This window comes from Myotis nattereri, assembly GCF_964212035.1.
Source record: "Myotis nattereri genome assembly, chromosome: 2".
Taxonomy (NCBI): Eukaryota; Metazoa; Chordata; class Mammalia; order Chiroptera; family Vespertilionidae; genus Myotis; species Myotis nattereri.
The window spans coordinates 174,867,278-174,891,532 of record NC_138076.1 but is presented as its reverse complement, the minus strand read 5'-3'; the positions used below and the strand labels follow the sequence as shown (position 1 = coordinate 174,891,532).

The following is a 24,255-nucleotide window of genomic DNA, read 5'->3' as shown; positions in this document are numbered from 1 at the left end:
CCCTTTATTTCAAAACCTTTCATACCCCTCAGTTGCCCTTATCTCTCTAACCTATTGACCTTGTGATTTCCTGAAAAGACCAGCATGATCAAAAATATATTATTGGACCCTTTCCTCCATCCCAAAGTTTCCTTTTATCTTCAAACACTTACTTTTTCCCAAGGTTCACATCTTTGATCTGATTCTAACTCCCCCTACCACCTCCATCAATTGCCACTTCACTCTTCTCCTTACACTTTTCTTCTCCACTAAGCCCATTTCCTAAGCATATAAACATGCTCAAGTCTACCAAATACAAAATCCTCTCCCCTTATTCATTTGATTTTCAAGTTACTAAACCATTTTTTGTCTCTTACTCAAAGCTACACTCTCTCTTACTGTACCCTCTTTTTATTCCTATTGGTTCTTACAGAGATTTTCCAAGGCTGAGTCCTGTCAACTCCTCTCCTTTGACCATGTCATCTACTCAAACTCCTTGAACATCTGCTTCTATTTAAATGGCTCCCAAAACTACATCTCCAGTTATAACTCATCATAAATTCTGGGCTTGCCTTTCTAATAGTCAGCTGGCCTACATGAAGATGTCCTCTGTTAGTACTTCAAATTTAACATTTCCAGAATCAAACTATACATCTTTCTTCAGCTTATCTGCTAATTTTATAAAATCTGAAAACCATAATATTCTCAGTATAAAAGATGGTGACAATGAGACTCAAGTATTAGTTGGATGACTGAGTTAAAAATCTTTAAAATCCCTCTCAACCTATCTTCTATCAAAAATGGGAAGATATGATTAAATAAGATGATAAAATCAGGAACTCTGAGTGAGGAAAAGATCAGGAAGAAAAAGCAAAGGCTAGAAATAGGAAAAAAAAGAAAATTGATTAAGAGAAAGGGTGAATGATTTTTAATACTTCAAACTACAATTCAACAATTCTATTATACACACTTTGATGTAATGATCCTTGGAGCCAGTGATGATTAGATCTTGTCCATTGGAAATCTGATCGACAGTAAGGCACATTACAGGGCCTAGGTGTCCCGTTAACTTTCCTGTAGATTGGAACCTTTAAAAAGAAAGAAAAAAGAAATTTTTTTTGAATTGTCACTTAATTTAATGTAAGCAGTTTTTAATGGGTAGTTTGTGTCATATGTATATTTGATTTTTTGTCTACATACTTTTATTTGAACAAATGTACAGTTTATACGTTGCCTTTTTCTGTTCAAATTTGCATGGTGTTGAAGTGGCTGCAGTGTGTCTTATGTGGAAATTCAAGATGTTCATTAGGAAGCAACGTCCTGGGTTAAGAGAAGGAATTCCATACACACCGTCTCTTCAGGCCTGAAACCCTCCAAGTTTCTAGCAGGGAGCGCAAAGCTCGCACTGATGCCTAGCATTGGAAGCCAAGGAACATAAGCACTGCATCTTCTCAGTCTTAGTTTTCTCCTCGGAAGTGAAAGGCAGTCAGTGGTAGACAGTGGAGCTTTGTGAGGTGCTTATCGTAACTGACAACTGTTTTTAACCCTAAGAATTAAAATGTTGGCAGCTTGAATTGCGTTAGAATGAGATTTCAGGTAGTGTCAGTCAGTGGCTGTTCCATTCCCTGAGTTAATCTGCAGACCATTGATCCACATATGCCTTAGCATGCTGAGGCTAAGCTTCAATATAAATAATCTATGTTCTTTGATAAAATAGTTCACTAATATATATTTTTTATTTTAGCTCCACTTCTATTCAACTCTGTTCAAATTAGTTTTTTAAAAATGGCCAAAAGAAGTGGGAAGAATCTTAACGAAGGTATTCAAAAGCTGACTAATGTCATTTGGTAGAAAACAAAAAGGCAGCAAAAGTCCAAAAAATTGCTAATGACTAATTTTAACTTCCAACCCAAGTCCAGATAAACCTTAATCTGTTAAATTTCTAAACATGTAATAGACATATTACTGATGTTGTTAGATCCAATTTGAAATTTGATTAAAACAACTATATCACTAAAATAACTTATCTAATAAATAACAATATAGAGAAAATAAGATTATTTTATTAAACAGGCACACAAATACTCTCACATATACAAAAACATAGACACTCATATATACACATATATATACATACATACGTCTATGCACACATATTTGTGTATATATGTACATCAGAAAACAGCTGGTAGATTTTATCAGTTATTATAAAGATATGAAAATGACCAGAACATGTCTCTGGCTGGTAGGAAAATGTATGATGTCAATCAATAGGAGTGACCGTAAACCTTCATTTCATAGTCCTATCTTAAATCCCACTGCCGGAATACAGACATGTATTTGGTTTTCGGGATATGAGTTTCTCGAAAACTATTCTGTTAGTTACTTTATTAAAATGAATCTATATTTAATCATGTTGCTGAAATCAACCAAGTCTCACAGGATCTAACTCTTCAGCAAAATAAAAAGTATGAAGATTTTCAAAAGCTGATGTCTTTTCTGCCTTATGTCATGATTTGTGTATCTTCCTCTCTGGTGTTCCTAATATGAGTCAAATGTACTCTCTTCAAGAATAAACTAACTCTTCACTTTTCTAATTTTCTTAAACATTTTATTTCTAAAACAGCACTGAAAATGGTGGTGCCCCTCTTTCTTTCTCAATCATCTATCTATAAGTTATGCTTGTTGTACTTTCTTAGCCATCTGTTTAAATGTTATGTTATAACTAGTTATTCTGAAAGTTTCTCAAATAACCATCCCTTTGATTTATAGTGACAAAGCCCTACTAGAGGGGAGGTACCTGAGTTGCAGACTTTACTCAGTGCCCTGTAACAGCCTATTTGATGGCCTTTATCCTCCATTATAACATGAGCTCTACGAAGGCAGATGCCCCATTTGCCTGGTGTCATCTTTATTCCCAGGACCCAACACAGTGCTGGGGCAGTGCTTGCTTTAGCTGATCTTGAGTAAGTATTTAACTAACAAGTGAATGCTCTCTTGCTGCCAACATTTTAATAATTAGAAACGAAACGAAAATAAACACTAAACTAAAGGATAAAAGCTCATATTTCATGGCAACTGAAAATCAAATCAAAGATGTAATGCCTTACATTTCAATTTATCAATCTTTTTTTACTTTTTAACCACTTTCTCTTCCTGATATTCACAGAAACCCTCTAAGGTTTTAGGCCCACATTTGTTCATTTACGTCTATTAACTGAAAAATTATAGATATAAAATGTTTAAATAATATTGCAAAACATAATTCTTTCAAAGGTACTGGTAAAACTAGAATGAGAATCCTGGCTTCTTCCTAGAAAACAACACAATTTGTAGACAAATATTAAGAAAGGCTAAGGTTTTAATCCTATTTTCCTTCATATACTTTTTTCCCCATCAATGTAACTTAAAAGAAAGAAAATATTGTGTGAGTTCGGTAAAGAGAACAGAAGAGACCTTTGAGGGTGTTGAGGGGAACAGAAAATCCTATGATTTTCATATTAACTTCTGGGGTTATAAAATTTAGATTGCAGATGCACTAGTAATGTCTGAATGTTGCATTTTCCATGTATAAGAAGTACATTTTCTTATACATTCTACCTTTTAAGATCCCACATTCTAACAGCATTTCCAGAAGCCGCATAAAGGAAAGTGCCAGTTGGGTTCAGCGCAATTTGATTGATCTGGTTCTCTCCCGAAGGAATAGCTACCGTCCGGCTGGTACTGGCAGAACAAGCATCTCCAAGGGTAACTTGACCTGAAGATCTTAACAGAGACAGAACAAAACCAAAAAGTCATCGTTTCTGCACATGAGTTTAGCTTAAAGTTCCATGAATTCTTGGAAACCTGCTATAAGCAACAACAAGATCGGTGCCCTTTTTGGTCCCCGTTTGCACAGAACCCAGCACCGCGCACACACACATAGTTGGCACTTTAAATGTTTTGAATGAATAAAACAAGATGACATGGCTTAAGACTCTTAAGTTGCTATTCTATTATTAAGTTAATAATTACAAGCCCTGAGTTAAGAATGATTAAAATATCATTCAGAAGTCCTGGCCGGTTTTGCTCAGTGGATAGAGCGTCAGCCTGCAGACTCAAAGGTCCCAGGTTCAATTCCGGTCAAGGGCATGTATCTTGGTTGCGGGCAGATACCCAGTGGGGAGTGTGCAGGAGGCAGCTGATCGATGTTTCTCTCTCATCGATGTTTCTAACTCTCTATCCCTCTCCCTTCCTCTCTGTAAAAAATCAATAAAATATATTTTTAAAAAAATATCATTCAGAAAAGGTTAAGTGACAAAAATTAAAAAATCAAACAAACAAACAACAAAAATCCCTCAACAAATGAGTGTCATAAAGGTGATTCATTTTTCTGCAGTTTCCAGAGGCCCCCTGAGGGCCAGGCCAACCAATATTGCTTTGGTCCATAGGATGTGCCCTTTTGAATTAAAGCCTATGAGGACTTTTAAAATTATTTTCTATTTTTGTTTACTTTAGCCCATTCATACCTGCAGTGTTTACTATGTGCTAAAAACTCAAACATAACTGATTTCTATTTCCTCTGGTAAATTCTAAAGGGTAAGCATATATTTTTTTTAAATTTTGAAACACTTTCTTAGCTAACTCTAAAATATCAAGTTATAGTTAATCTTTTTAAATTTGACTTTAGGGAGTCAATTGGATTGGTAAATTTCTAACATCTTTTTTAATAAAATTTCCCTCAAGAGACTGGTATTCAGTACAATAATTAGTAGTTCTCCCAAATGCAAATTAGCAATTAAAGGTAAATAATCCCTACTCTACAAATTATTAACTCCTACTCTAAATCCCTAATTTTAGTAAAAATTAACCTTTCCTATGCTCCCTTCTCTTATTTAAATAATCAAAGTTCACCCTCAATTTTCAATTACAAAACAGTTAATCTTTTGGCAAAAAAAATCATTATTTGCTCCACATTTTATAGACATATATGATAGACACAGAAAACAATCTCATCCTCCAATTGTCCACTATAACCTGCAGTTATGAACTACCAAAGCACTGTAAGGCCCTCCCCAACCCAATAAACCTGTCAATTAATCAATACATGCCAATTAAAGATTACAAATACTTCTTAACTGTCTACAATGGTGATTTATGCCATTTTCCAAGGAGCATTATTCAGTTGAAGCAAGCAATGTGAGCCATTAACTACAACACACAGTAAATACTATGAAATGTGATATCTTGGTATTTGGGAGCATGGAATTATAAAATGTGTACTTAGTCACAGATCAAATTATTTATCCCTTCTTGTTTAATACTAGGCTATCATATTTTATTTTCTCAATAGTATTTTTCCCTTTATCTGTGTTCTTATTATAAACATTTTACCATCCTTTGGAAGTAGGCAGATATAAGTAAATAAAAATGCATGTATAGTGCTATCTTTTCTTATATTTTGTAAACAACAACTGTTCGCCCCTTATTCTAGTTATCTTTAAGTTACTTACGTCAGCGTTCGAACGCATTTTGCTGAATCTCTGATATCCCACACCTTAATATAAGATGTTGACACAGTGAAGACCAGACTTGTGTAATTACAGTATTTTACAGACACGACATTGTTGGGATGGCCTCCCAGTGACATTATCTCTTGTCCGGTCACCAGATTCCATACTTTACAAGTACGATCTAAAACAAACAAATTAAACAAGGGGAAATACTGTCAATATTAACTAAGTTAGGTTCTCTTAACAAAAATTATTTAAACAATTTCTCTCCTATGAGACAGAAATGGGATAAGAAAACAGTAATTATCCCATTAATCTGCCACAGGCATCCTGACTCCATCCTGACCCTCTGCAGCAGGCTCAAGGGCAAAGTAGGAGTAAAGGATTAGATGAGAGTCAGGGATGTCTGGTGTATGCAGTATGTGGGTATTAAAAAATAATTCCATAAAACTTTGAAAGTCATATCAAATAAATCAGCTTCTTCAAAACATTCTACTTTGATCACTTCTCTACCTCCCCACAACACACCGAATGCGTAAACACAGACACCTTTCTTTTCCAGGGGCCACTGTGTGATGGATTTTATTTTTGAACCACAAGCATAAGCCTAAAGCTATTTTATTTTGTGTTCTTTGTTTTTTGGTATGATGACAATCTAATTATCATGGAGAGATCAATGTAATTGGAATCATTAGGAAAGTATATTTTCACAGAGCAGATTATCTCTAAAATGGGAGCTGTTTGCCATTATTAAAGTTCATAAGTTCCAGCAAGATTCTTATATGTCACTTGTAGATAATGAGCAATAAATGTATGTTTGCTGATTGAACAGAACCTTATAATATCCCTAAATCCTAAATAACTTTTACTAGATCCCCAAATTCCTGACCAGGCTTCCTTCTTACGTTCCTAGCCTCACTGTCTCCTATTTCTCTTATGTATATTCTACCATTCAACCCAACTGGATTTCGTTTCCAAACACACCCCACTTTACCTCCATGTCTCTGCTCATGTTGTTCTCTAATCTTGGTTGCCAATCCTCACCTGTCAATATGCAAACCATCCTATAAGGTTCATTCTAAATGCCCCCTTGTCAAAACCTTCCTGTTTCTCACAGATTGCCAAATCTCTCCCTTTTTCGAAACCCCCAAAACTCTTGGTGTATAACACTTCCAAGCGTATGCAGTTGAGTTCTAGCTACCTGCAATTGTGCCAAAAGGGTTAAGACTGCAGGTCTGGAGACGATTAGACCTAGGTTTCCAATCCTGGCTCTTCCACTTCCTAGCTAAGTTCTTCTGGGAAAATTATTTAATAGCTTGAATCCTCAGTTTCTTCATTTGTAAAATTAGGATGTAACATGTATCTCATTGGGGTTGTAGTGAGAATTAAATGAGATATAATTTTTGTATTGTCTAGCACAGTCTCTGAAATATAGTAAGTATTCAAGAAATGGTGGTTGCCATCCATCTTATTTTCCTTACCACACTGTACACTGTAATGGCCTCTGGTACATTGTCACTACTAAGCTCAGGGCCCTGCATGCATTAGGTACTCAATTACCAGAGATGTAGCCTCTCAATATTCTATTTACATAACATCAACAGAGAGTTTGACTTTCTTCCCAACTATGAGATGATGTTATAGTTTATACAATTCAGTGATTAAATTAGATTCTCTCTCATATCCTTATGGGTCTTAAGCAGTTTCGCTTATTTTTGGTCAAAGCTTGTTAAAAACGCAGTCATTTTTAAAAATCTTAAATACCCCCCATGAAACCACTACTAGCACCTTTTGATCCAGTGAAGAGGAGGTCATCAGTGGAATCCACACAGAGCACAGCTTTCGTGTGCCCTTCGGCTATGTGAATGCACTGAAGGGCAGAAGCTCTGATTCCTTTTGCAGCAGGAAATGGGTTGATTATGCCCCTGAGTTGTGGGGGGGGGGGGGGGGGCGGGCGGGGAGGACAAAAACAAAGAAATAAGACTGACTTCAGTAGCTATACCATGAGACTAATTTTAGTTGTTCCCTGACTTTAAGAAGTCTTTCTAACTAATTAGTAATAAAATTCAGGCTGCTCCCTCATCTCTTTTTTAAGCCAAAGGACAGAGACACCGTGTGAAGTAGCAATAGTAGCGATGGAATACATCAACTCATTAGGCATCAGCTAAGAGCTGCATTCTATAAAGAGCAAAGCCTATGATACATTTGGATTTTCTTATTAACAATTTCATCTCTTCAGAGTTTAACGAAGCAATATTGGGAGCTGTTTGAGTGTCGTGAATTCTGACAAATAAGAAAGTATATAGGATAGCACGTGGAAGATGTTACTCTGTGTCAAAAAGGACATTCTTGAGAAAGTATAACACATACCACCTAAAATACTGAGGAAGCAAATTTCAAACAAATTTGAAAAAAGACAAGATTGCATGGACAGAAATTCTAAAGAGTGAATGTTTTAAAAATACCAAAAACTTAAAACACTAACAATATCAAACAAGATAAAAAGACTGAGAATTGAAAAGAACAGTAAGAATCTTTAGGGGTCTATCCCATGAGTTTTAATGTTTCTGGAGTTCCTGCTTTATGCTACTGGTCTATGTGCTACGGAAATGCACAGATTATCAAAACATCATTCCTATCCTAAAGGAGTTTAATGCAGGATCTGAATCAAAATAATTGTGTCAGGAAGACTAAAGATGAGAATGAATTAAGACATGATAAATATATCAGTCAGAAGTTTCTTTGTTTAAATCAGGAAGAAAAATTATATTGAAGTATGTCCATTATATAAGACAGATGGCATAATATTAGGACAAATATAGGGATAAAACAATACTATTTGTTTCTCCTTTTTGATGAAAGAAAACAATCTTCAAGAGATACAAGTGGCAGAAATGACCAAGAAGAAATACAAGCCCAGACTAAGTAGAACTAACAAATGGAGACATCTGATGAATTCAGTTTTTAAATCACTATATCATAGGTTTTTCAACGTATACGCCTGTGGGACAAAAATCAATAGAGTAACTCCATTGGTACTCTAAAAAGATCAATAAAGGGGACAAGTCATGCAGACCCAATTCCAGAAGGGAGAGGAAAAGTAGATTTCAGAAATTAGAGATGAATAAAATTATTATAAACACTTAAAAATAAAGGCTCATCAATAATAGACAAACGAGCTCATTGATCTCATGAAGGAAGTTATTTATGGGGTTATTAGGCAGCAACATAGGGGAAAGTCATATTCACAAGATACAATGACTCTAATAAGCCTTTCAAAAGAAATCCTTGTGGACATGGGTTAGCACAAAACTGTTGTAGTAGGTAGTTTCAGTGGTACTTGGAGTCACACCTAATGAGTCAATGATCCTGTCAGTCTAAAAGGAGGTCTTCAAAATCTAGTCATGTTTTTTTCTGGCCCTAAAGACAGAAATAGTATGTTTACTAAACTGAAATATTAATAAGTTGGCTACTGTGTTGTATTGCCTAGAAAAAAATGACTGAAACAAAATTCATTTATTATTAAGTATGTATTTAGCATGAAAATAATCACTGAATGAAATCCTATATAATAAAAGGCTAATATGCAAATTGACTGAACTGCAGAATGACTGGCCGCTATGACATACACTGACCACAAGGAGGCAGACACTCAATGCAGGAGCTGCCTTCTAGTGGTCAGTAGCCTCCCACAGGGAAAGTGCCGCTCAGCCAGAAGCCAGGCTCACAGCTGGGGAGCGCAGCGGTGGTGATGGGAGCCTCTCCTGCTTCAGTGGCAGCACTAAGGATGTCTAACTACAGGCTTAGGCCCGCTCCACACAGGGATTGGGCCTAAGTCATCAGTCGAACATCCCCCGAGGGCTCCCAAACTGCAAGAGGGCACAGGCCAGGCTGAGGGACGCCCCCCCTGAGTGCACAAATTTCCTGCATCAGGCCTCTAAGTCAAAGATATAATAGAATGTTCAAAGTAGGAAAGTGGTTAAGTGATTTAGTTATTGAATAGATGATTAATGGGTTGACAATTAATGGTTCCTCTCCCAACATTTTCAGAAGAAAGTAATAGAGCTGCTATATTCTACCAAGGCCATGTCTAGAATGGAGTTGAGTTCTAGATGACACATTTTTAGCACACTGAAAAGCTGGACGCTTTCCAAAATAGTGGAAGCAGAATTAAGGGTCTGTAGACTATCACATAAGGAACAGATGATGAAACTAGGCCTATTCAGATGATAAAAGAAAATTCACTGGAGAGGACACAATAGCACAGTGAAGGGCTGAATATTTAAAGAACTGTCACATACACAGAAGAAGAGCTATTAGGCTAATTCTGGTATAGCTCAGGCGGGCTGGTGAAAAACCAATGAATAGAAATTTAAAGGAGGTAAATTTAGGCTCAGAATTTATTTAAAACTTTATTTTTAGGGTCTAGTTAAAATGATTTCAAAAAATGAAAGAAGCACCTCATCACCAAAAGATAATACCAGGAATTGTTATCACTAAATATATAAGTACACAGTCTAATGCTATTAATTGCACACGTGTCAATCTGAGATTCTTTAAATTAATGCTCAGTAACTTGTTTGTAAAGTAAGAATTTATGCAGATTAAAACTGAAATGGGAGCAATACCTCCTCAAACGTCTGACTCTGGCATTTGAATCGGCCTGTGGTTGTTAGGTTATTAGCTATGAACTGAAGCCATCAAAGCATTGCTTCACACGTTCACAAATGTGATCTAACGCACAGTCAACTGCTACTGTTACATCTCAAACAGAAAATATATGTGTATATATTCCAACAAACTGAGTATAAAGAAAAAAAATCATGGGAACAGTCTAAGAGCTGTTTGTGATTTGCATCTAACGACACAAACCATCCTAAGGAAAAAAATCAGTAGCCTCAATTATGTGACACTATGTCTCCAAAAGATTTCCTTCCTTCAAATTATCAGCTTTATCGTACGAATTTACTAAATCTTCCCAAATGATATAACACCCAATACAACTCTGTCATGTCAAAGGCTGTAGTATTACAAAAGGATCCAATAAATATTTGCCACCATTAGACAGTTACTTCTGTATGGCACAGCTCCTGGAGTCTCTTTCATTGTTACGTGTGTTAATATCATTGGTTAGTCACACTTCTAAAGAAACATAATATCAATGTTAAACATAGAATTTTATTAATTATACACTGAAAAATGCTCTCAGATATTCATAGTATTAGGGTTAATATATTATATATAACATACATATATACCTTTATATATATTACCTTAACACCAAAGATAATAGAAAAAAATTGGAAACATACATCCATGGTATTTTTTTCTATTAGAATTAATCTATTCACATTCTGAAATATAGAAATCAACTTTAAAATAATTACTTTAAGTTAAGGTTAAATGTTGCAAACTTGTAAAACAAGCCTGATTTGAAGGAGAGAAACAAGTTTATTGTTGTTCCATGCAAACCAGTAAAGTCTGTAATACCGTGAATGAGATTAATTTCATCTCCCTCCCCTGCCTACCTTTTGGAGGATCTACTGCTGATCAGCAAAATGGCCATAAACAGGGAAACGAGTGCAAAAAGAGAGAAGACAAATGATAAGTGGGAAGAAGAAATGATAGCAAAGATGAAAGAGAAATTAAGGGTCCAAAAAAAAGAAATCCTTAACATGAAAAAATGCAACATTGTTATTTTTAAAATAGCATCAATCAATAGAAAAAAAATTGTTTTTAAAAGCCCTTCTACATTCTATTTCTTTCTCTCTTTTTTTGTACCATAGTATCCTTCTTTTTCTAGCATACCTTTTTTAAAAAAATCACAAAACCTCCCATAAACTCTTTCTTTAAAATGCTAAACAAACAAGAAAAGATAACCATACTGACCTCCCACAAATTTTAATGGAAATAAAAAATCACTGAGGAGCAGAATTTCTTGAAATCAGTATTCATAGAACTTAATTACTTTTTTAAAAATCTAGGTTACAAATAGAAAACAAATATCACAAGTTTTTATGTTATTATACAAAAAACTGTGCCACTACTTTTGTCTAAAAGGTGCATCATTAAAATGAATATGTTAAAAAATATTAGTGCATCTATATGGTTTACAACAAGTTATGCATGCAACAAAAATGAGATTTGCTTAGTTTCTAGGAAGGCATTTTAGAACACCACAAAATGCCAGAATATAGAAAAGATGGAAAGAAAGTACCTGTGTACCTCCGACAGAGAGGAGTCACTTTCATCAGACCTACAGTGAAAGAGTTAGAATTATGAGGAGAAAGAATACAGATGTCAACAGATACAGACACTGAGATTGAAATGAAAATCAACAGTATTACTGAAATATAGTAAACACTTCCTTTATTGTGCCCTGCTTCTCTATTTTTACTGGATAACAGCAAATTCAAATATATATATATTTTATTGATTTTTTACAGAGAGGAAGGGAGAGGGATAGTGAGTTAGAAACATCGATGATAGAGAAGCATTGATCAGCTGCCTCCTGCACACCCCCTACTGGGGATGTGCCCGAAACCAAGGTATATGCCCTTGACCAGAATCGAACCTGGGACCCTTCAGTCCCCAGGCCGACGCTCTATCCAGTGAGCCAAATGGGCTAGGGCGATAACAGCAAATTCAATGTCTAGCTAAGTCAGATAAGCTATTCGATTCTTATGTTTTCTACCAAGACTTTGGGGGAAGTGTATTTCTATTACTGATCCATAGAGTCTATCTATCCTTACTTCTAAAATTTAGGTCCTGAAGAGGAACAGTATCAAATAAGTAAAATATATCACTTCAAGATTCTTTCTATTTAATGGACTAGTACCAGGAAATGTTTTCCATTTTAATAACTATTCATGAATTTTATTCATCTTGATAATTACTTTAGATTTGGACTCTTTACTGTGGCTGTTGCAAAAATATATTACATGCTTGAGAGGAGAGCAAATCACTCAATTTAATAATTTTTTGTTTCAACTTATCTTAACAATATGGAATTCTGACTAGGGAGCCCCTCACTAATAGCTGGGGAACTTTAGCAGGATTTTTACAATAGATGACCCACTCCTGTCAGCCCTATTCCAAAATCTCCAAGTCCGGCAGTGAGTCTGGCTATTATGAAAATCTATTTACTTGTAAAATAAGTTTGGGGAGAATGAGGGGAGGGTGAGTGCTGCTGGCATGGAATGTAACCAGAAATAATATGTAGCTGGTGAAACACGCTAGTCTCAAAAAGGAGCCCCCCCAAAAAGTGATCCAGAAGGTGGCTGAGCTTTTGAAAGTGTAGAAGTCTATTCTAAGTGACAACTTTCAGAGATGACAACACAGTCAAATGTTGGTAGCTGATAAAACATTTCAGTACAAAATGTAGAACTATGATGAGATTGTCAAGATCATCAAAAGACTGGCAGAAAATTTTATGACTGTGAATGCATGGTAAAGAAGATTTAGTAATTTGTCATATCACTAGTGAAAATGGACTTCCCAAAAGCATCCCTAATGTTCTACTCTTTTCTCAGTTAAATAAGAGATATGACGTAACAATATTAGAGTCTTTTTCAGTAACAGATAATAGTTGCCTATCTAGATCAATTTAAAAGACATGTCATCAGCTGATTAAACCATATTAAAATATGATCAAGAATTGTATCATAAATTAAGTAGATTAAAGTTATTTCAAAATGGTAGTGTTTCTCTAAGTTACAGAGCCATTTAGCATGATCTAAACATGCCAGACATCTTAAACAAAATCCTATAAATTTCAGAAATTGTAGAATTATACAGAGAAATTATAGCATAAAAAACAAATAATTGGGGTGGGAGACTGGATATCAAGTACATACACATACAATGCTATCATTCAAAATCAAAGCAGATAAGTCAGAGTTAACAAACACCTTATGGCAGCAGTGTTAGTATTGAATTCTTGCAAGAGAGATTCTGGCTCAATGTGAGAATACTTTTTCAATAAATAATTAATGAAAATAATATTTTCTACATCCCTCCAACCACTCTTCCCCCAGAACCCACCCTCAAACCTACCCCTTTCACCCTTAAAGTTACTTTTTTATTCCAAAAACTATTATTGAAGTTTACTAGTGGATTTGAATAGAATAGTCAAGTGATAATAACATGTTCCACATATAACAGTGGTCTTTGTAAGCTGTTCTATTCACCCAAGGTAAAATAATTTGTATATTTCAAAAAATCCAGGCAGTCTGGATTAGAGATTTTTGTATGCTCACAGAAGCTGAAGAATCCCAAGAAATTTAAACTTCAGGTGGTCTCAAAGATATTTCAAATCTAATGTACTTGTAAAAGAAAGAGCAAGACAAGTGCTGAAAGTATAGCGATGCAAATCTACAGCAGGGAATAATGTTCAGCAGGAAAATAATTTTCTGTAATATTGTCTCTATGGCTCATTTCCTGTTGGAACAACACACAAAAGATGGCAAGAGTTCACAAGTCAGACTCCATCTCCCATACAAAGAGATGGCTAAGTGTTTTCTACAGATAGTATTGACAGGTTCAGAAATTGTAATAAATCGTTGGGGCTCTCTTCCATAATGACTTACTTATCCTGCTGAACTGATGTGTTTCCCTGAGAAACAGTAAGACGATTAAACACATTCAGTTCGTTACGGGGCCGGCTTGGTGGGGAAGAAGGAGGTGAAAGACTAGCCTCTGAGGTTCCAGAATCTGAGCTACAAGAAAAAAGAACATTAAATAGGTGGCTTAAATTGGTTATGCTTTGTTAGGAATGTTATATGAAACATGCTTTTCTAAAAAAGCTTTTCATTAGTGAAATCCTTCCTTCTTCACTCCCTTCCTTTCTCTTTTCCTTTATTGTAAGATAAAATGCACTCTGAACAATTTAAAATTGTCCCATGGAATTTTGTTACATTGGCCACAAGATGGCACTAAAGAAAGAGTTCTGTCTGCTGAACTCTAAGCTCGGTGCAAATAAAGCAAGCCAAATTTAAAACTATACAGTTTTAGAACGAGACCAAGATGTTCATTTTACACACAAGGAAACAGACCCAGAAAGTTTAAGAGTGATTTGCCTACTCAATTGATTCATTCATTTATATTTAAATTACTTATTTGCTCCATTCCCCCATCTCCCAATCATTCTTGACAGGTCTGATTCAGTAGCAACAAATTACATCTTTAAACACAGGAAGCAAGGATGATTAGAAGGATAATTTCCATGACGTTCACGTCAGCTAAGCCAGGGGTCAAGGCCGAGTGTGTGCATGCTGGTCCAGGGAAGGGGGTGGTACAACACTGCCCACTCAGGTACAGAAAATATATAAAAACTTATTACCATATTTATTTTTATGGTAAAGAAATTAGCTTTACCAATATTTAAATGTAGATTGGCATTGATATTCTCACTCAAGGCTGAGTCATAGATCCACCTGCCACATGCAGCGCATTAGGCCACACACACAAGGTAGAAGGGCGACAGTGGCTCTCCCCCATTCATCACCTTTCTGCATGTTGAGGCATTGCAATTACCCAGTGGGTCAGCAGATTATATTATGTATTGTTCAGTAAATTAACCTTCACAAAACACACAAACAGCTCTTGAAAGATGTTAGCAGGCACTCTCTCTCCAGGGAGCACATGCCTACTACTCCCTTCCGCTCCTCCTTTCCCCACAGGCACTTATCCCCTCACCTCTAAGGGACCCCGTGAGCCTTGCAACCAGAGGAGCAATGGGCAGTGGCAGCTCTTCCTGGGCTAACCAGGACCTGTCTCCAAGGCCCCTTTTCTCTGACTTCCCAGTGAGCCAAAGCAGCCCAGCCTGGGCTCTCCTATGGCTTCTTCAAATATGTCCTTCCTTGTTTCACTCTCCTGTGTATATTTTGGTTGTGGTCAATAAAGTCTTGCTTGCTTTTCCACAAACAAACAAACAAAATGATTTTAGCAAAAAAACAAAACAAAAAACCCCCACAAAAAACAATTGGGGATAATACTGATTTAAACATAAAAGAACAACAAGAAAATGGCACAACTCACACACCCTCCAACACTAGTTTTTTGTCAACCCTGTTAAAGAGGTGAAGTCAATGTAATTTTATCAGATGATAACCAAGATTAATTTCAAAATTTCCTAGAGGACTCATATTTAATAAGTCTCTCCTCAAGTGTATATTAACTCTTACAATAATATGCACAAATAATTGGAAAATATATGAGTACACATGATCAGGCACAAGTGCTCAATATTTTTACAGGTGTGTGTGAACAAGGAATTTAAAGACCATTTAGCCAAGCCAATAGCTGACTTGATTGTCATGATTAGTCAAATCTGTCATAGCCACAGAACCAGCCTAAAATCTGGAAAGTAATTTCACTATTGTCCTTTAGCATCAAAGTATAGCAGACATTTTTTACAATCTAATAGATAAAAAGCATGAGTTAACTTACTGTTTTTGTTCCTTGCCCTTTGATTTTTCTGCTTTCTCATATGCCTTTCTCCTGGTTACAGGGGAAGGCTCTGGTAGTTTTTTCTCTGATAGAGATGACGATCTGGTACTAAAAAATAGAAAAAGATTCTGTGGTCATCTAATTTTAAATATGTACATATAACTTTATTTGGTAGACATTTAACCTAAATTTTTTAAATAGATTAATAACGAGAACTCAAAAAAGATTACTTGGAAACAAAAAATAAAAACTAAAACTAGGATAGGAAAATATTATGAGTTATTTTTAGTTAATGGAAGTTTAACAAGCATATATTTAATTTTTAAATTGGCAAGCCTTTCAAATATGTGCAAACCCATTATCTTTGAATATAAAAAAATCAATATTATATTTCCAAATAAAATATTTTATTTTAAACGTGTTTACAATTGATCAGAATTGCTTTGGTTGAAGAAAAATTCTCATTACAGTTTTGTAGAACAAAAATATTACACTATCAGAATATGAGAAACAATGAGATTTAATTAATTATATTTAGTCACACAAAAATGCACAATTATTTAAATTAACTATAGTACTTAATTTGTAACTCAGAAATGTTTGTAATTAACATATTTTTGCCTTATAAATTTTAAATGTTGAATAGTAGTTATGTAAGACTATGACTTTTTTATATGATGCAATACATTTTAATTGAAAAAAATGAATTTCTGCTATTCTTAGCTAGTTATATTAATAAAAAAAATACAAATTCACTAAATAATTAGAAAGCAATATCCCCAGAAAGGGGATATTGATTCCTATTTGAAAGCAAAAATTAAGTATAATTAAACTTTTTTATAATTGGAGGAAATCAATTTTTAGAGCTTCTGCATCCTTTAAATCATAAGGGCCACTAGAGTAAATTATTTCATATATATATATATATATATATATATATATATATATATATATATATATGCCTAAGTGACCATTACAACTAAACAACTGGAACAACCAGAACAGCCAGTCGACCAGTCACTATGGCGTGCACTGACCACCAAGGGGCAGACGCTCAATGCAGGAGCTGCTCCCTCTAACCTCCCATGGCCAACCAACCTCCCCCGGCCCCTCCCCGCCAGCTGGCAAACCTCCCGCAATCCCTCTCCCCGGCCCTCCCCCCATCCAGCAGGCCACAGCTGACAGGCCCCAGCTGGCAGGTCCTGCTCCAATTGGGACTGAGCAAGACAGTCCCTATAGGCTCTGATCTCCGGCCAGGCCTAAGGACCCCACCTGTGCACAAATTTTGTGCACCAGGCCTCTAGTTTATGTAATAAAAATCATGCAGTAATGGTTTATAAAAGTTACTGCACCAAGCACATGACCAGCTCTTAAATTTGTGCAGGATTACACAAGCATCTGCATTCATGAAAACATGAAAATAAATCATGCAAAAAGAGAGATTCCAAAAGATATTGTCTACCACCTGTTACAAAGGATACATTTTTAAAATTTAAAAAAGAAAGGCAAAAAGAAGGTATTACCTGAATCTGGATTCCAGGTCATAGATTTAGTCTTGAAGTTCCAAAAGTCTCTACTCATCTGACAGACTGCGCTGAACACATGTGGGTTCCTAACACCTTTATCACTTCTATCTCACTACCTTCATCCAAAGCATTTCTGCTACTATCATCTTATTAAAAAGCACTGAAGCCATAAGCTATCTACTGGTTAGCAATCTCTAGTAGCAAATCCGATAGTTAATTACATAGGCCTCAAGCACATGCAAGAAAGTTCTGTCATCATTCAAATTAATTTTGGAACTAAAGGTTGCAGATGGGCTTACTGAATGTAAGACAACAAAAATATCTTCATACAATGGATAAAGTTATGGAAAACAGAAATATTCAAGGGGAGAAGTTTGTTATATTTTATTATTTGCAGAGTCATATGAAGTGTGCTGCTTTTTGGGCAGTATATCTCAATGCTGGCATGTATTCATCCCATAAATCATTTGCCAGAGTATATGTGAGGCTTCGTTTGAAAAATATCATTTAAATCTTTACCAGTAAATGGTTGGTCTAATTTTAATATAACTTTCAAAACACACATAATCACACCATGTACACACACACACACACACACACACACACACACACGGGCCTGTATAGGGAAATCTTTCTTTTTCCTCCAGAAAATAATTTTTTAAATCTCTAAATAAGGTTTGTTTTGAGAATGTTTTTTTGTTCAGATCAACATAGATGGGAGAGAGAATATGTCTTCCTTCAAATCTTTAATAATATCAATGCAAATATTTTGTGCAAACACTCATGTCAGACATGTAATGCGCTTTAAGGCAAAAAGTTAGGAAAGCCCCAAGTGTTTTATGTTTGTATGTCATATTTCACTTTTCTTTAGAAAGGTCGGCAAGGTTTAGTATCCTGACCAGGCTCTTAGAACTAGGACACACATAATTTAGAGCTAATTTAAGAGACTTTCAGGTTGTTGTTTTATATAATGGTTTCATAGGTATAGCATTAACCTAATTTAGCAGTTGCTAAATAAATTTTATCTGCAGTTCACAACTCAGTCTTTATAAAAATTATAATCCTCTAAGAAAGACCCTAAAACTGAGAAACAAGATGATGCAATTCAACAAAGAACATTTCCCATCTCAAGTCATTTTGAATGCCCCCAAAATTAGGTGAGATAATACCTAACAGAAATTACATTGAAAACCAGAGATCTTATTCACATAAATTTTAAAAAATAGAACTAAGAAATTAGCAACATGCATATTAAAAAAGAAAAGCCAAAAGAAAGGAAGTTAGTGTAGCGGGGCCAGACTTACATGCTGCCTATCTTAGAAGGGAAGCCAGATGGGGGAGGGAGTTCTTTGTCCCTAGCAGAAGTAGCACTTGTCTCTGTATTCATTCCACTCTCTTGCCCTTCTGCAACAGCTGTAAGAGGGCCAGGCAAGGAAGCATCTCCTGTACTAGTGTCTGAGGCTAGTTCACTGCTATCTGCATACAGCAATTCCATCTGAGTGGTGGTCCTCCTTCGGGCCTAGTCGGAAAATTGGAGGAAACGCAATCAGGAGCCAGCTTTTGTACAGAAGATGATTAGAGAGTAGAGATTTAATATTAGTTTGAAATAGGTAAAACAAAACAAACAAACATTTAGTGTGTCTTTTCCTAGCAAGTGTGTCAAACGTAGCAGTAAGAGAGTGACAAGCCAGAGCTATAGCCAGATAAGATCTTTACAGGACATAGTAGTAACCAACATTTGTATTGTACGTATTATATGACAAGGCATTGTTCTAAACACTCTGCTATCTTAGCATGTGCTATTATTATCCTAATTCATAAGTGAAGCACAGAGAAGCTAAGCAATTTGCCCAAAGTCGCACAGCTAGGAAGTGGCAAAGCCAAGGTTCAACACTAAGCAATCTGCCTCCAATATTACTGTGCTATCCTGGCACTCAGGGCCAGCTCCCTCAGCATATAATTAAAAAAGAAGAAGAAAAAGAAAGAAATCAAACCAAAATAAAATTTTGTTAGGGAAGCTCAACTAAATTCAAAAATTTTCCCTTGCTGAGATGCTTTATTTAATATCAATTTTTACACATGTTTCTCAACTTGTATTACCCTGCTCCCTTGATGCTTTTAATCTACCTGCTGGATAATTCAGCATCAGCTTGCACCAGTTGTTGGCAGCCTGGTGAGGCAGGCGAAGATTATTTTCCTACAGCCTAAACTCACCATAAGCATGTCCTTCTTTACTCTTAAAAACCAAATGACTATCCTGTTGGTGCTCAGAGTCGCTGTTATCATGAAGAAATTAACAAATAATCGTTGTGTCTACCAGACTGTAAGCCTCTAAAGGGCAGGCACCCTGTTTAGTCAAACTTCACAGAGCGTTGGTACATACCGATTTGAAATACAAGGTCAAATTCATTTTTTTCAGTGAGGAAAAATAAATGATTGGAGATTTCTCCAGGCATTTTTGCAGTTCAAAGGGAAAAGCAGATAGCACTTCAGAGAATTTAGGAAAAGAAAGTCCTGCAGCCAGTTTTGTACACTGTCAATTCTCCGCACAGCCGAGGGGCCAGGGCAGAGAGAAATCACTTTGCTGGGAATTCCTAACAAAAGTGGATGTTTTAGGAGATGACCTTTAGGCCACCACTTTACAGCTCTTTTCTGGTATCCTAAGAGCAGGAATAACCAGGCTGTCACAGGGCCTGAAAGATGAAAGTTACCTTAAGAGATTCTCGCCTCTGTTTCAGGCTGGATCCAAACTACACTGGTATGTTTTGAGTGTTGGTAACTTCTGCTTAGTCACTTAGAATAATAAGTAACAAACTACATGTGGCGCAAGGACCACACCTAGAGCCTGAAGTTGTTTTTTGATCGGTTTGCCCAATGTTTTTAAGATAAGGAAATTCCACCTAGAAATCCATATTCAAGGCTTTTCTTAAAAAAACCGAAGGATCTGGTAGCCGTAGGCCCATATTCCATCATGGCAAAAATGAGCAAGAGTTGAGTGTTGGCTATTTGCTTATTGGGCACGCCCTCTTTAGGTAATCATAATGACTCCGACTCATTATTTCACATCCAGCCAAATTACTCATTGACCTTACCTGACTAACCCCTGGGGCCTTATACCTGTCCTGTCCATTTGCATTATTCTTTGCGGTTCTGATTTTATCCATTCATTCAACAAATATTTACTAAGAATTCTTTGTTTTCAAACATCTTAAGATGCTTAGTTAATTCATCTAGTATCTAATGTTACCAACTCTCAATCAGAAAAGTCCCACGTGTTTCTTACACATTTAACAGCATGTATCATTTATATTTTTTGAAAAACTTGACAAACATATATTGTAGCATATTTGCTTTTAATACAAGATAACAATTAGGAGTTGGCTTATTATTCAAACCACTTAAGGATATAGTTAAAGTAAGAAAGAAATACTTAAAAACATACCAGAATGTTAAAATTTCAAAAATCTTTCACCAATCAAAATGATTTATTTTAGATGCCAACTACAGGTCTACAACTTGATTAGCCAATTGCTTTAAATTACTATTGTCTAGTAATTTGTGACTATCTCCTATATTATTAGGAAATTTAGGCAACTTTAATAGATTAACACACAACTTCCTTAATGGGTAATAAACCTTTAGGAGAAATCTGGTGGGAGGAGGGATGGAAAAAAATTTGGTCTCCATAATGATATCTAGTGAGAAAAGTGTGAGAATACAGTAAAATGCAAATTTCACAAGAGAGAAATTTTCAATAGACAAGGGGAATATGATAAAAGACTAATTTTCTGATACATGGAAGCTTTGGTAGAAGCATGCCTGCTTGATAACCTACCCGGGGTCAAGCCTGAGGCCTCCAATGTGTTTAATAGTTATAACAAAGGACATAGGGAAAAAGAATATTCACCCAGCATTTTCAATCCCCCGTACCTTGTTTTTAGGTTTCACATCTCCACAAAGCTTCATCAGGTCTGAAGACAGTGTGCTATATGCAAATATATAACCACAAGATTATAAGTGAACTTACTATACAAAACTGCATGTCCTCTATGTTTACAACTATGGAAAGAATTGTATATGCCTAGCTATGGAAAACAAAGGAAGACAATATTTAAAATCAAAATAGCCCTGGCTGGTTTGGCTCGATGGATAGAGCATCAGCCTGCAGACTGGGGGGTGGGAGGGGGAGGGGGGGAGGGCGTCCCAGGTTCTATTCTGGCCAGGGGCACACACCTGAGTTACGGGCTCAATCCCCAGTGGGGGGCATGCAGAAAGCAGCCAATCAATGATTCTCTCTCATCATTGATGTTTCTATCTCTCTCTCCCTCTCCCTTCCTCTCTAAAAATCAATAAAATATATTTTTGAAAAATGAAAATAAACGAATTTAAATTTTTTTCATTTTCCTTACTTAAATATTCCAGTATTTTTATTTTAAAATGTGTGGTAATTAAGCATAACTGAGTTAGGTTTTTATATTACTGTTTCTAGTGCTATTCAGTTAGCCATAAAATTCAAAATTATTTGTTTTATAAGGGTAATTGTTTGAAGCATCAAGATAAAGTATTAAAAATATTATAGAAACAAGTAAAATCTATTAAGTTCCCAAAGGTTCTCTTACCTTCCTTCTGATCCCGGGCTGTTTAAAGGTGCATCCTCATCAGTACTATCCTCTACATTTTCTATAAAATAAAAAATGTCCTAAATGTATTATCCACGTCGCAATTTGAATGGTGGCTGTAATCCCTATACTACAATAAACATCAGCCCAAGGGTTCAATATGGGCACTTTGGTTTTAGTAACTGAATCAAAATAGAAATATAGAAAAACATATCTAAGAAAATGCTTTGACTACATGTCCTAGGATGAGGAAAAACATGTTCAAAATAGGAAAACCACAGGTTTGATAAACAATAGAACAACATTCATAGGATAGACCTGAAATCATGTACTTATCAGAGCATGTGTAACTATATTATATATTTTTTTATAGTATGCATTTGTCCCATGCCATCCAAATGTTTGAAACCCCACTGAATAAAATATAAGAGTAAAGAAAATGCTCATGAGTGCTCTTTATTTTTGTTTTCAGGCAGAGAGAGTATGTGTGTGTGTAGGTATCTAGAGATTATACAGCAGCATGCAGCTCATTCATGTGTACATGGAAGACAAACACAATAGGCTTGCATGCAATTGTTTCAGAAATGAACACAAATAAGCCACTGCTATTTCAGAACAACTCTAGCAGGCTATTAAAAAAAGAAGAAGAAGAAAGAGCAAACAAACGCTCAGAAAGTCAGTAAATAAAACAGCCACTAAAAGTGAACTATTTAAAATGTCAGTGAGCCCAATAGGTTCAGGTTTTAAAAACATACACATTGTATATAAAATCATTCCACAAAACTAAAGACAGAATTATAAATAACATATATTAATAAAATATATGAGTCATCCCCTTTTAGCTTTCAATTTTATATAATACAAGTGGATTGTGTACATAAGTCAACTAATCTCTTTCTCTGATGTTCCCTTTCTTTCTTCACTGTTTAGCAGGTACAATAGAATATTCAGTAATACTTGATACTTGATAGTATTATCTAAAAAGGAGCTCATCGCCCAGCCAGTGTGGCTCAGTGGTAGAGCGTTGGCCTATGAACCAGGAGGTCTCGGTTCCATTCCCGGTCAGGGCACATGCCCAGGTTGCGGGCTCGATCCCCAATGTGGGTGTGCAGGAGGCAGCCGATCAATGATTCCCAACATTGATGCTTCTATCTTTCTCTCCCTCTCCCTTCTTCTCTGAAACCAATAAAAATATTAAAAAATTTTAAAAAGCCCATATGGGAACCATACAAGGGAGTTTACTTTCTGAAGTGGAGAAAACGGTAGTCTTCATGGCAATGTGTATCTCAAAGCTCACCATTAGAGGGAGGCTCAAGGACCTGCTTCACAACACGATTCTTGAGTACTAAGGTGACTGAATTCATTGATAATGTAGAAAATGGGGTTAGAAGAAATGATAAACTAGCCTTTATTTTCCCATGTATAAAAGCAGACTAAGATTGGCTAGTATTCTTGTAGGGAGAAATCAGTTAGTATGGTAATTGTCGTATGAGTGCTTGGTAAAAACGACTTAGTTCCTGCCTATGCATGTATGCCTTATCTAGAGATAATTATATTTTGACATAATGAACCTAGCCAAAGGTTAGAGGTGCTACCCATTCAGTCACCAAATCAGACCCCTCTTCTGGACTGAGCTCAGTAAGAGCATTACAGTCATATGAGCTGCAGGACACACCATCACCTCACTGTCACACTCTCAACTCTGAGAACATAAATCCAGCCAATGTCAGCTTCTTTTCTCATCACTGTGGAATTAAAGCTAAGGGCAGAGATTTATTACTCCTGAATGCCTTAAAGTTCATTCATGTAAGTGCAAAGTTGCACAATCTCACTTCACTGGAAGTTAACTAGTGAAGTTATTTTTAAGCTATTTTTTTAAAGTTATATAAAACAGCCCCAGCCCAGCCAACACGGCTCAGTGGTTGAGCATTGACCTGAACCAGGGGGTCATAGTTCAATTCCTGGTCAAGGCACATGCCAGGGTTGCAGGCTCCATCCCCAGTGTGGGGTGTGTAGGAGGCAGCCAATAGATGATTCTTTCTCATCATTGATGTTTCTATCTCTCCATCTCCCTTCCTCTATGAAATCAATAAAAACATATATTTTTAAAATAATAAAATAATAAAACAGCCCAGCTGGTGTTGCTTAGTGGTTGAGCATTGTCCCATATACCAGGAGGTCACCAGTTCA

The 24,255-nt window shown here is 35.9% G+C and overlaps 1 protein-coding gene across 3 annotated transcripts in view; it reads right to left on the bottom strand.

Annotated features, from left to right (window-relative positions):
* Positions 1–24,255, bottom strand: part of KIF21A (kinesin family member 21A) — a 145,809-nt gene that overhangs the window by 4,666 nt on the left and 116,888 nt on the right. For 2 of the 3 annotated variants that reach the window (XM_081083671.1, XM_081083670.1), the window contains 11 exons: positions 22,066–22,126; positions 21,377–21,431; positions 18,751–18,965; positions 15,921–16,028; positions 14,060–14,188; positions 11,689–11,727; positions 11,000–11,014; positions 7,260–7,396; positions 5,472–5,652; positions 3,580–3,744; positions 950–1,067 (listed from right to left, as the gene is read on the bottom strand). In XM_081083671.1, coding sequence (XP_080939797.1) covers positions 950–1,067; positions 3,580–3,744; positions 5,472–5,652; positions 7,260–7,396; positions 11,000–11,014; positions 11,689–11,727; positions 14,060–14,188; positions 15,921–16,028; positions 18,751–18,965; positions 21,377–21,431; positions 22,066–22,126 — 1,223 coding nt within the window. Of the gene's footprint in view, positions 1–949; positions 1,068–3,579; positions 3,745–5,471; positions 5,653–7,259; positions 7,397–10,999; positions 11,018–11,688; positions 11,728–14,059; positions 14,189–15,920; positions 16,029–18,750; positions 18,966–21,376; positions 21,432–22,065; positions 22,127–24,255 lie in introns of all 3 variants that reach the window. The other variant, XM_081083669.1, reaches the window with a different exon arrangement.